Source organism: Pseudonaja textilis, chromosome 17, assembly GCF_049901715.1.
Source record: "Pseudonaja textilis isolate UNSWEBS1 chromosome 17, rPseTex1.2, whole genome shotgun sequence".
NCBI lineage: Eukaryota > Metazoa > Chordata > Lepidosauria > Squamata > Elapidae > Pseudonaja > Pseudonaja textilis.
In genome coordinates this window covers 891,564-905,000 of record NC_142006.1, presented here as the reverse complement: position 1 = coordinate 905,000, position 13,437 = coordinate 891,564, and the positions used below count along the sequence as shown (strand labels likewise).

At 48.6% G+C, this 13,437-nt stretch overlaps 1 protein-coding gene across 2 annotated transcripts in view; it reads right to left on the bottom strand.

Moving 5' to 3' along the window:
- Positions 1-13,437, bottom strand: part of COL5A1 (collagen type V alpha 1 chain) — a 250,402-nt gene that overhangs the window by 52,837 nt on the left and 184,128 nt on the right. For both annotated transcript variants that reach the window (XM_026719149.2, XM_087914298.1), the window contains exons 33-39: positions 10,045-10,089; positions 9,186-9,239; positions 6,417-6,461; positions 6,186-6,239; positions 5,226-5,279; positions 2,777-2,830; positions 397-504 (exon numbers count right to left, since the gene is read on the bottom strand). In XM_026719149.2, coding sequence (XP_026574934.1) covers positions 397-504; positions 2,777-2,830; positions 5,226-5,279; positions 6,186-6,239; positions 6,417-6,461; positions 9,186-9,239; positions 10,045-10,089 — 414 coding nt within the window. The remainder of the gene's footprint in view (positions 1-396; positions 505-2,776; positions 2,831-5,225; positions 5,280-6,185; positions 6,240-6,416; positions 6,462-9,185; positions 9,240-10,044; positions 10,090-13,437) is intronic.

The following is a 13,437-nucleotide window of genomic DNA, read 5'->3' as shown; positions in this document are numbered from 1 at the left end:
ACAAACCCACCACCATCATCTTATTTTAATGACCCCATAATCCCTTGAGGGGTGGAGTCTGGGCAACCGAATGGAGCTGAGTGTTTACTGGCCAGATGCCCTTCCTGTTGCCATTGCAGAGTTTTATTCGGCAGATATATATTTTTCATTGTGCCCAGAGAGAAATACCTGCCTCTACCTAGGATCGAAAGCCTCCTGACGGTGAGGCCACCGCCCCACCCTTAAGAGCAAACCAACCGATATTCAGGAATCCTTGTTCTTCGCTTTCCTCCCCACGAAAGAGCAAGCCTCACCCACACTTGGCTCTTAAATCCTTCCGGACGTATAACTTTTAACTTTCTAAACCGAAGTCCTTCTTCCACCCTGGATGCCTTCTGGGTCTGATGGAGCTCATACCTTTGTTCCTTCTTTTCCAGCCAAGCCGGGGAGTCCCTGTTCCCCAGGGGGGCCAGGAGGCCCCGGATGGCCACGTTCACCCATTGGGCCTGTTTCTCCTGTAGGGCCCTGCAAGAAACGGAGAGACGCCTTCAGGATGGGCATCCGGATACCTAATTCCACCAAAAGCGGGAATCTGGGGGCATTTCAGGGGGTGGGAGTTGGTGGCAAGCAGGCGGGAAAGCCCAGGAGGGACGCACAAACCTGTAATCGGACAGAGGCAAGCCACACCGCCCACCTCAGATTGATGCGCAAAACAGCCAGTTTGTTCTCCCCGCAATCAAGCACAATTCTCTCAGTAAGAGACTAGCACCTTTCCACACCTTGAATCGTCTTGTCTGCTCAATTGCCTGTCCCAAAAGTGCTTTTCTCAAGAGGAAACTGGACTCCCTGGTTTTTCTTTGAAGACATCTCGCTTCTCATCCAAGAAGCTTCTTCAGCTCTGAGTGGGTGGTGGGGGAGGGAAAGTCAGAGCTGAAGAAGCTTCTTGAATGAGAAGCGAGACGTCTTCAAAGAAAAACCAGGGAGTCCAGTTCCCTCTTGAGGAAAGCACCTGTGGGACAACCAGGACCTGGACGACGGAGAACCTCTACAGACTTTTAGCTATACAATTTGGGATGGACCCCCTTGGAATGGGGTGGGAGGAGGAAGGGATTTCCAGAGGAAACAAAAATTGCAGACTACAGGAACCATTTGCACCACTCAGGTGACCCCGAGGACACAGACAAACCTCCAGGTGGCCTCAACGACCCTCTCAAAGGATGCAAATGACCAGCTTTGTCTGCAAGGAATATAAATCCTTCCCTTCCCCACCATCCAGTCAGAGCTGAAGAAGCTTCTTGAATGAGAAGCGAAATGTCTTCAAAAGAAAAAACCAGGAAGTCCAGTTGCCTCCTGAAAAAAAAGGCACCTTTGGGACATCCATGACCTGGAGGACGGAGAAGCTCAATAGATACTCAATTGCCTAATCCACAGAGTAAGAAAAGTGAGTTCACAGTGCATGTTATGGGATATCTAAAATAAGCCACCTTCTCCATCAACGTGGAAGTCTGGTTCACAGCCCCAACCAAAGACTGAATAACTCAGGACTGACAATACACTGAGCCCCAACCTGTTTTGAGCTTGGCTTAGCAGGTTGTGTGAACAGACCTCCTTGCGCTCTCTGCCCAGTGGTGAGGCTCTGCCAAGTGGATCTCCCAACCCTGCCTATGTTCTTGCAAGGGCTATGCTGTGCCTTCCTCTTTGGAGCCAAGGCCCAGTTGTAGGCCTCGGCCCAGAAGAAGTATTTTCCTGCAAGGTGGGCCTGTGGCTCACCTTGCCATTACCCATTGTTCAGTAACGGCCAGCTGAAAGCACCGGGGAAAGTTTGCAAGCTGTACTGGATACTAGGAGACCTCTCCCCTGTTGCTTCCCACCTACCAGTGTTGTCACTGGTCTGCTGGTGACTGGGGAGGTAGTTACACAGCCCCAAAGCGCCCAGGGCTTCCACAGCCTCTCCAGACCTTGCTTAAGACCATCCAAAGTGGCCGCCCCAAGTGCAAGCAGCTAATTTAATGAGTAATGAAAGCAAATCTTCTCCTGTTGCTTCTCCGAACCTCCCTGTACACAGCTGAAAATCCTGCCCAACCAGGAGTCAGGGATCCAGACAGCACCTTCCTCTTGACTGTGTCAACTTTGTCTTGACTTCCCTGGTTGATCTACCAATTCGGTCTACCTAATGTTGGTTTGTAATCTATCATGCACCATCTATTAGATCAGCAATCCCCAACCTTTGCACCTTGGCGACCCAGCTGGACACGTGCAGTTGAGCTGGACACGCGCGTCTATGCGTGCCAGCCTACCAGTCATGCAGGCCAGCTTCAATGGTCCTTTTTAATGTTCCTTTTTTTTTTTAGTACGGTGGCTTTTATTGAGTTTCTACTGTTCTGTACTGTTGCTCAAAATCCTGTAAGCTTCCTTACAGCACCATAACACCAGAAATGAGAGAGTAAGCGGAGACACCTCCCACTTGTCTTTCTTCCACTGACCTCAAGTCTGCGGTGGCCACCCTAGAAGCCTCAGGTCTTGCATCCTGAACCGTAAGCCAGAGCGTGAAGCTTCTCACTTAGGAAACCTTGGTAATGCACACTAATTATCTTTTAGCATTTCCAAACATAATTAGCAGTTGGTAGACTTTTATAACACAGAAAGCAGACATAAACATGTTATTTACCCTGCGATACAGAATTTAAACTGTCATTAACCTGGCAGAGTTTCTGGAAATTAGAAAGTAATTGGAGAGACAACAGGGGAAAGGGGGGGAGAAAGGAATTTGGGCCAGAGAATCTGGGGAATGGCTCACCTGTGGACCAACAACACCTGGGGGTCCAGGTGGACCTGTCTTCCCTTGGAAGCCCTGGAAAAAGAAGAAAGGATCAATTAAAGGGCAAAACAGCAGCAGACCATGTATAGAAACAAATAAGGACAGGATCTCTTTTCATAAGCTCACTTACCACCTTTGGATGAGCGAATATTGCCAAGAGGAAGGAAGGAAGGAAGGAAGGAAGGAAGGAAGGAAGGAAGGAAGGAAGGAAGGAAGGAAGGAAGGAAGGAAGGAAGGAAGGAAGGAAGGAAGGAAGGAAGGAAGGAAGGAAGGAAGGAAGGAAGGAAGGAAACGAAACCAGGATAGAGATAGAATCTGGACATTCAAAAGCCAGCCAAGAGGTTACCAAAGGCTTAAAGCGGAAATGTTGAAAGCAAAGGAAGGCAGTCCTTAGAAGGGGTGAAGGTTGTCTGGAGAGAACAGGGACCTTGTTTATTACGTGTGTAGCTGCCCATCTACCTGGACAACCTCTGGCCCACTAATCCTGTCCCGGAGGAGTGAGAGGTTGCAGCTGACATTCTGGAGAGAGGCGATGGACACCCCTGGTCCCCTAAAGGCAACCAATTCCACCGGATTTTTTTTGAAAATGGTTTTGCTGGGCTTTCTACAGCTTCAAGGAGAAATGGCTTATAGAAATGGCTTGGCAAGTTTAAGACTGGTGGACTTCAACTCCCAGAGTTCCTGAGCTAACATGACTGGAGGAGGAATTCTGGGAGTTGAAGTCCACAAGTCTTCAAGCTGTCAAGTTGGAAGACCCCTGGCTTATAGTCTCTTGGAGCAAACCCTCTCCCCGCTCCAATATGCAAAAATCCAACTAATCCAATATTTGGAAGGGGACATAATGAGGAAGCAGAGCCTACAGGGGTCTAAGGGGTTTAAGGGTAAAATAACCTCAAGTGCTTTTCCACCCAATTTGACCTAGTCTTCCTTCCTGAAGGTTCCTGGATGCCATAGTCCAGGCAAGCTGGCTGTCAGGATTCCGGCAGTTACCCCCATTTAAATCATGAGTCTCGAGCCAAACTTCCAAAACTTCAAAAGGATTTATTGGGAGTTAACATGTCCGGCACTGGATGGGTGTAGCTGACTCTGAGACACATCATTCACTGTCACCCTTGACCCTGGTTTTCCCCTCCATCCCCTAGGTGTATCGTCGTTCATATTCTCCAATGGGACACCTCCATAGCCCAGAGTCAGGCTCTCCAGTTAGAATTTTGCACGGCAGAAACTTCAAGACACCTAGTTGCTATCTTTGGAAAAGTATTTATGGAATTTATTTTCGCCCTCCAAGCTGCCGCACGGCTCCCTCCTCCCTTTCCGTTGGCAACTCTAAAAGGACCATAGAAATATTTTATGAGTTGACACTTCTGTGCCGTCCCCTGTGCTGTGAATCCCAGGAGAATAAGGAAGCCCTTAAGATAGGTGTCAACCCTGAAACTGACCTGACTCAAGCCATTTGCCACACTGAAGCTGAGGGATAGGGAGGGGGGAACTGAGATGGTGGGGGGAACCTATAGCCAAAGCAATATACTTTCTCTTGGGAACCAAGGTCATTCTCACACCTGGTCAGAAGAAGGCGGAGTGATGTCACCCGGCTGCCAGCCCATTCTGTGATTGGACCATGGGACTTGACTGTTTTTGAGAAAGTGGGAAAACTTTTGTTTTTAATTTGGTGAAAACTGCTGGAGACTTCAGAGTCGGTTTCCACCAGATGCGTGCCAATATGATAATTCCAAATTGAAAAACTATTCTTTGAGGAATCTACATGCTTCGGAGTCTTGCTTGCTATGGATTTATTACTTGGGAGCCTAACAATAGGAGCCTCCTCCCACACAGGTTGAAGTGATGCGCTCTGCCTGCTCTGGGTGCGGGGAAGCCAAGAGGTTCAATAGCCCCACCTGAGTGGTCTGGGCCTTTCTCTCCAAGATGCTGGGTGAGCTACATCAGACACTTGGAGAAGGGGGCTGGGATATTTGGGGATATAGGAAGCCTCCAGGATCCGGCAACGTTCTTGTGCTGGTTCCCCAACTCTTAACGATTTCTGGAAACTTTTAAAAACCGCCTTAGTGTTGGAGGGTGGGAGAGCAGCTTTCTCTTTTCTAAAAAAAGAGAATAATCTGGAATAATCTGACCAGGGCCCTGGGACCTTGGGGGTCACATTTCAGGATGAATTTAGCACCTCCTGAATCAATGCACAATTTGAAGCATGCTACCCTCTGAAATCTGCACTTTTCTGAATGTTTCTGGGGACAAGGAACATATTAAATGAATATGGAGCTAAAATATTGCTTGGGAAGAAATTTCTGCATCTATTACTTTTTCTCTCTAGATTGTTCATAATTTGGAGGTTAGGCAAGAGAGAGAGTGGTGGGGGAGAGAGAGAATGCTCTTCGTAGATAAACTGAAATGATGAAAACATCGAAGGACTAACCGTTTCACCTCTCTGCCCAGGATGGCCTGGCAATCCGTCTTTTCCTGGTGGACCCTAGAGAAGGAAACAGGATCTTCATTGAAACTTGGTTTCAAACAATGTTCAAAAAACATTGCCAAAGAGGCATTAGGAGTTGTTAACCTTATTTGGTGAAGCTTCTTCTCCGGTTAACGTTGAATTGCTAACTACGGCATACAAAACCTTTGCCAGACCAATTCTCGAATACAGCTCGTCCGCCTGGAACCCACACTGTACATCGGACGTTAACATGATTGAACAGGTATTTCAGAGGTATTTCTCGAGAAGATAACTCCACTCCTTTACTCACAATAGTATTCCCTATGCCTCCAGGCTTGAATTTGTGGGCCTGGACAATCTGGAACCGCACCACCTGCAGTCCGATCTAAGCGTAGTACACAAAATTGTCTGCTACGACGTCTTGCCTGACAATGATTTCTTCAGCTTCAACCACAACAGTACACAGGCAAACAACCGATTACAAACTCAAGGTAAACTGCTCCAAACTCGATTGCAGAAAATGCGACTTCAGCCAAATCCGAACAAAGCGATCAACGCTTGGAATGCTCTACCCAACTCCGTGGTTACAGCCTCAACCCCTCACCACTTCAACCTCAAACTGTCTACCATGGACCTCCTCACCCCATTCCTAAAAGGGGGAGTCCATAAGCGCACCAGCGTGCCTACCGTCTCTGTCCTACTGTCCCCATTTATCTGTACTTACTTCCTTCGTTCCTGTTCACGTTCATACCTACACTTGTTATCTTGTGAATGTTTGACAAACAAGGAAACAAATAAATAAATAAAACCGAAAGTATTCAGCGTAATGATGTCCTCACATGCAGCAGACCAAATTCTGCACCGAGTTTTCTCACGGTCAGTTTTAGACCTGGGTAGGCAGACGTAAGTCTATCTCCTGGGCCGGCTCTTGGCTGAACTTACCGGGGGGCCTTTGGGTCCAGGAAATCCTGTTGGTCCTTGAGGCCCTGAAGGTCCCTTAGGAAGGAAGAGACATGAGGGTTAGCGTTGCTCATCCTGCACGGAGGATCTAGCCAGATTAATTCTTCTGCCTTGGCAGGATTGATGCCAATCAAGAAGCCCAGCCCCATCTGTCTATCGGAAGCATAAATTGTGGCACAGCTGTTGTGCCAGTTACGGCTGGCTTGACCTTACCCTTTCACCTGGAGGCCCTGGAGGTCCGTCCCCACCAGAATTGCCCTTGGAAGGCAAAAAGAGAGAGAGAGAGAATTAAAATAATAAATTATGAGTTGAGTATCAATAAGCCATTACCTTCAGGTCATGCCTGGCGCTAAAAAGGGTGAGACTAGCAGGTGCTTAGAATCATTTGGGACAGATTTATTCCTTGGCCCTCATATCGGGGGCCAAAATTTCACCAGGTACGGAGGTTGACTGCAATGTCTGTGAAAGGTCCAGCTTCTTTGGTACTCAGCCTGGCCCCTCCCAACAGAGGTCTGGAGTTGAGGCACCCCTTGTCAGAAAAATGTTCACCCAGGAGCAGGCGAAAGGGAGCGTAACCTGCAACCCCCTTGAACAAAACACTGGCGCTGGCATGATTTGGGGGTCAAGATCGCGTGCATCGGAGGGTAATGGCTTTGGCTCTTCATCTGGCTTCTGCAACTCCAGAGCTGTCCATCGCTCGGACAGTTGTCGTCTTGCACTCTAAGCTCCTGTGTGGCATCAGGTGAGGGGTTTTTAAACTTTTTCAGGCCGCAGGACCCAAAAATGCCCTCAGAAGCCTTGCTGCTGCCTCTCAGGCCCTGTCAGGATGATGAGCTGTCATGAGCTTGACAAGCCCTTCTCTTGTACTGCATCTGGACTTGGTTCCTAGGATGGCCCAGCTGTGAAGGAGCAAACTTTTCCCCAGTCGGGGAATTTCATCCAATTCCCATGAAGCCCTGGGATTCTGCAGAACTATCTGTCTGTCTGTCTGTCTGTCTGTCCGTCCATCCGTCTATCTATCCATCTATCCATCCATCAACTGTGTGTCTATCTGTCTGTCTATTTATCTACCTATCTATCTACCTATCCATCCATCCATCTATCCATCCATCTATCCGACTATGTCTGTCTGTCTGTCTGTCTGTCTGTCTGTCTATCTATCTATCCATCCATCCATCATCTATCTATCTATACATCCATCCATCTATCATCTATCTATCTATCCATCCATCCATCTATCTATCCATGCATCCATCCTTCCATCCATCTATCATCTTTCTATCTATCATCTATCTATCCATCCATCAATCATCTATCCATCCATCAATCATCTATCTATCCATCCATCTATCATCTATCTGTCTCTCTATCTATCTATCCATCCATCCATCCATCTATCATCTATCTATCCATCCATCATCCATCCATCCATCCATCTATCATCTATCTATCTATCCATCCATCCATCCATCATCTATCTATCTATCTATCATTTTATCCATCTATCCATCCATCCATCCATCCATCTATCTATCCATCCATCCATCTATCCATCTATCATCTATCTGTCTATCTATCCATCCATCCATCCATCCATCCATCCATCCATCTTCTATCTATCCATCCATCCATCCATCCATCTGTCATCTATCCATCCATCCATCCATCCATCCATCTATCTATCCATCCATCTATCATCTATCTATCTATCCATCCATCCATCCATCCATCATCTATCTAACAGTGAGGACAATCATCCAGTGGAACTGCTTGCCACCAGAAATCATGGGCACTCCATCACTGGAGGTTTTTAAGAAGAGACTGGACAGTCACTTGTCTGAAATAGTATAGGTTCTCCCGCTTGAGAAGGGGGCTGTACTAGATGACCTCTAAGATCCCTTCCAATTTTGTTATTCTATATACTATGATTAACGTCTCTGCCAAGACCCGGTAATTACATAAACATGACACCCTGATGGGTATGGGAGTCACTGTGTGTCGGGCAACATACACATTTAATAAGTTATGGTCGGTTGCACAGTCAGCCAAATGTTTAGACCGGAGTTGGCCTTTTATCCAATTATCCTTCCAAAGGTCCTGGGATAGGCAAGTATTCCTGGATGACATTAAAAGTATTGTTGGAGGATGTAACCTCGACTGAGCAACGCTGCCTTTTGCAATTGACTGATGGTGCTTTTGTCAATGTCCATGGCATTCCAGTGGCGCTCCTGATGTTTGGGGATTGCACCCAATTGCATGCACATGTTACTACTAATATCAATAGTAGTAGTATTAGTATTTGCCCCAGTCGTTCTACTCAAAGGTCTTTGTATTTTGTAGTTTCTCCCAGTTCTTTCTCTTCTCTTCTGCGGGTCTCCAAGTGATTCTTATACTGACAATACTTACAAATCCTTACAAGCCAAGCCAAAGTGACTGGCAACTGGCGGGGGTGGGGTGGGGAAACTACACAGTGGTGAACTGCTCCCAGTTTGCACTGGTTCAGCTGAACCGGATGTTCATTTTACATCTGGTTCGCTGAACCAGTAATTGCAACGACTGGCTGGCCCCATCCCTCCCTCCCCTCCCTCCCCTCCCTCCCAGGAGTCCCCAGGTGGCCCGTTTTGGATCCCATGGAAGTGCAGAGGCTCAGCAAAAAATGGGTCTCCCGGAGGCTCCGGAGCCTGTGGAGCCCATTTTCGCCCTCCCGGAGGCTCGAGGGAAACCTCCGGAGCATGGGGAGGGCAAAAATGGCCCCCTCCACTGTGGTGCAGGAGGCCAACTAGGCCACACCACCATGGCCATGTCCACCCAACAACCAGGCAGAGAACAGGTTGCTCAAGATTTGCTGAAGCCCCTACAGTCACGTCCTCCGAGCTGAGTCAGCCTCCCTCAATCTCCTTCTGCACGCAAAGGGAGGTTCAGGACTGGGCCCAGCACCGAACTGGCCCCGGGAAGAGAGGGCTGAGGAAGGGTTTTCGGTACCTTTGGACCTGGCTTCCCTGTGATGCCTCGCTGGCCGCGTTCTCCTCGGGGGCCCTGGAGACAAAGAGACAAGGAGAAGGAGACATCAGGGTGGAAGGAGGAGGAAATGGGATGCCTTCGACAGCTCTTTCCTTCCTAACTTGACGTTCCTCTGGTCTCTCTCTGTCTCAGGAGACATTCGGCTTAGCACGGAAATCTGTGCCTAAGTTTGAATACATTTTCATGCATATCAAGATGGGGAAAGCGTAACTCATCTACCCATGGAACAGGAGTTGCCTTCAGAAGTTGTGGGAGCTTCATCCCTGGAAGAAGAGACTGGGCTGCCACCTGTCAGAAATGGTGTGTAGAGTCTCCTGCTTGCGCGGGGGTGGGTGGGGGGTGGAGTAGATGACCTCCAAGGTCCCGTCCAACTCTTGTTAATCTGTTAAATCTGGGCTAAAGCTTTCAAGAAGAGGCTGGACTGCCATTGGTCAGAAATGGGGTAGGGTCTCCTGCTTGGGCGGGGGGTGGACTAGATGACCCCCCACAACGCTGTTATTCTTCTATTCTATTTTTGTAGGCAATTTTCTGCTCATGTCAACCCCAATATGCCTTCTCCTAATTCCTTGAGGTTGTACAACTGCCAACTCTGGGAAGGGTATGGAACTCACTTCGTAGCTACATGTGCCATCTCTGCATTCTGTGAAGAGTCAGGAATTTGAAGTGGGCAGGTCCTCTTTAAAAAGTGACTTATGCATCTTTGGGCCTGTCACCCCTTGCCCCCGACTGCAGCCATCGACATGATTCAGACTGCCTGGGGCTTCAAGGAGGAGGAGGAGGAGGAGGAGGAGGAGGAGGAGGAAGATGAAATAGTTCTTACCGTGGGCCCCCGTTGTCCTCTTGGTCCTGGTTTGCCAGAGGTGCCCTGCGAACAGAGAGAAAAGGGGGCTGGGAAACTGCCTAAGACAGGACTAGAACTGAGCTAATCCAGTGCCTTAACTATAGGTAGCTCCTCGATTTATGACCTCGATTTATGGAGCCAAACATCCCTGTTGCTAAGTGAGACATTTGTTCAATGAGCTTTGTCCGATTTTGTGACTTTTCTTGTTCTTGTTAAGTGAATCTGGCTTCCACCACTGATGCTGCTTGTCAAAAGGGAATCGAGTGCTCTTGGGACCCAGGAAAGGTCATAAATACGAACTGGTGGCCAAACCTCTGATCATGGGAAGCTGCTAAGGTTGCAACTGTAGGACACATGGTCGTAAGTCACATTTTTTCAGTGCTGTTGTTAACTTTGAATGGTCACTAAACGAACTGCTGTAAGTTGAGGTACTAGACCAATGTTGGTGAACCTTTTCGGCACCATGTGCCGAAGCGGCAGCATGCGCAGGCCGAGGGGCAGCACCGGAAACCAGAAGAGCAGATCCCCAGGGGTGTGTGTGAATGTGCCACCTGGTCTTCCGGTTTCTGGTGCACCTGTGCATGCAAAGAACAGCTGGCTGGCAGCACGTGCATGCTGGAAACCGGAAGCTCAGCTTCCCGACGTGCACATGTGTGCTGACAACCTGCTCTTCTGGTTTCTGGCACTCGTGCATGCACGAAGACCAGCTGGCCAGAAGAGGACCCAGCAGAGATTACGCTACCTGAGACTTCTCAGAAAACAACAACTGAATGAGAATCTGCTGGTGACCTTCTACCGCTGCACCATAGAGAGTATCTTAACTTGCTGCACCTGTGTAGGGTTTGCCAATTGCACAGTGGCAGATAGGACAGCGCTCCAGAGGGTGAACTTCATTGCCCAGAGGATCATGGATTGCCCTCTCCCCTCTTTGGAAGAGCTTTAGAGCTCCTGCTGCCTTAAGAAAGTTCAAAACATCCTTAAAGATCCATCTCCTCCTCGGCACCCTTTTTTTGAACTATTACCATCTGGCAGACGGTACAGGATAATAATAAAAACAAGCACAAATAGGCTGAAAAAACAGCTTCTCTCCCAGGGCAGGAGCTCTGTTGAATTCTGCTGTATAGTGTAATATTAATGCAATATCAGGGGTTTTCCATTCAATTGTATAGAATGTGAAGGGTGTGTGTTTTATTTTCGTAGTCATAATGTACACTGAAGATGGCATTTAATTTCGTTGTATGAGGTGCAGTGACAATCAAGTAAACTAAATTAAACTAAGAGCAATGGGCAACGGCTGGCGTGCTCGGAGAGGTGGCTCTGCGTGCCACAGGTTCACCATCACAGTACCAGTCCAAGCCAACTCTAAACCTCATTCCATTTTTCTGGCATTTTATTCAGTGGCTCTGTCACTCTGACGTGGCCGACCAGGTGGGACCCCTTCCTCCTGAATCTTTGGCCTGCCCCACAGCCAGGATCCTACCTAACCCCTCCGTCAGACCGATCCCTTCATGTTGGCTTGGCTGCAGCCCATCCCCCAATATCCTCCCCCTCCCCCTATTCTCCTTCACAGCCATTGGGAGGGAACCCGCATTGCTCATGCTCAAGAAATCAAAACTATGCAGCAGGGGAAAATATATATATATATATATATATATATGGGGGACGAAAGAAGGAAAACACGGCCTTGTTCCTTCTCTTCTCAAGCTCTGTCAATGGAATCGAGGCAGCAAAACATTAACACGCTGAAAAACGATTTCCGTCTCCAGCAGCCCTGCCGAGCAGGCCCGTGAGAAGCAATCTGTATTTAAATGAGATGAACAAAAGGAGCTTTGATGTGGCTCTTCCGGCTCTGCCCCTAACCGAATATTCACTGTCAGAACTTGGATTTGCTCTGCAGTTCATTGTGAAAGCCGCTTGCAGGAGCCTTTGATCTTGGTTGATAAGCATGGCTCCCCTCCAGAAGTTGTGGCTCTCTTCATAACTGGAGGCTTTACACGAAGCGACTGGACAGCCACCATTCTGGAATTCAACTCTTATTATTCTGATTCTGTTGTTTTCTGGCATTGTAATGACCCTGTAATCTCTCGTGGAGTTGGGGCAACTGAATAGAGCTTACTGGCCGGATGCCCTTCCTGCCACCAACGAGGAATTCACAGCAGATATATTCTCATTGTGCCCAGAGAGAGAAATATCTGCCTCTACCTAAGCTCGAACTCACAGCCTCCTGATTGGGAGCTGCACTTGTAGGCCACCGCTCCACTCGATTCTGATTCTGATTGATCTTCTCTAATGGCCAGAAATATGCTTAAAGTCATGCTTAAAGGACCGGGGACACAAAATCCCCCCCCGAAGCCGCCAGAAGTGGCCAGTTGGGTTGCGCCTTGTTATCATTCTTACACCCTCCGCTCTGCCTGCCCCAAGGGCACTGATGAAACATGACCTTATTCTGAACGCGTTCTTACTTTCTTCTTCCTTTTTCCTTTCAAAGTTGTTAATATTCTGGAACAAACCTATTTGGTATTGCAAATTGGGTCCGATATCCCTCCATTCTGTGCCCCTCCGGCAGATTCTGACATGGATTCATTCTGACGCACCAAGATAAGTTATTTTTATTGCAGGAGTTCAAGAGGAAGGAAAAAAGGGAGCGGATACTGAGATTCTGGAGCGGAATCTGGGTCTACTTTATGGGTGGGGGTGGGTGGGAACTGCAGGTGGGATGGCCTCTGCCATAAAGCTTCGGAGACCCTCTGCGGACCCTTGTGCAGGAGTGCAATTCTACCAGTTCGGACCGATTCCATAGAACCAGCTGTTATGATTCTGCGCAGTTTGGAGCCACAGCAAATCGTGCCCCTGGCCGGCTCCTCCCCGCCCCGCCCGGTCCCTCCTTATCGTGCAGGCGTGACATCGCTGACTGCATTCTCCCCCGCCCGCCCCGCCCGGTCCCTCCTTACGGTGTTTCTTTATTTTTCTTCCTCCCGACGATCAGCTGTTCTGATGATCAGCTGTGCTGGGATCCCCTCCCCCAGGAAGCTTCCCTGAGGCCTAGGAGGCCCCCAAAAAATGGAGCACAGGGGGAGTGCAGCTGCGCAAAAGCCACGCCCACCCAGTCACACGACCACGCCCACCAAACTGGTAGCAAAAATATTTGTCTCCCACCTCTGCCCTGGTGCTGCTCTCTGAAGCAGCTGCGACTGAGTTATGTCCCCTTTTTCCCTTTTGAAATATTAGCCAGGAGAAAGAGGTGTTTTAGTCAAAGAAGCGTTGTGTTGCTTCGTGGGGTTTGCTTCTTGTTCGATTTTGTTCCGTGGGGGCAAATCTACGCCGCGCCCAAACTTCTCCGTAGCCTGGTCTTCAGTGGCAGAAATAATCATC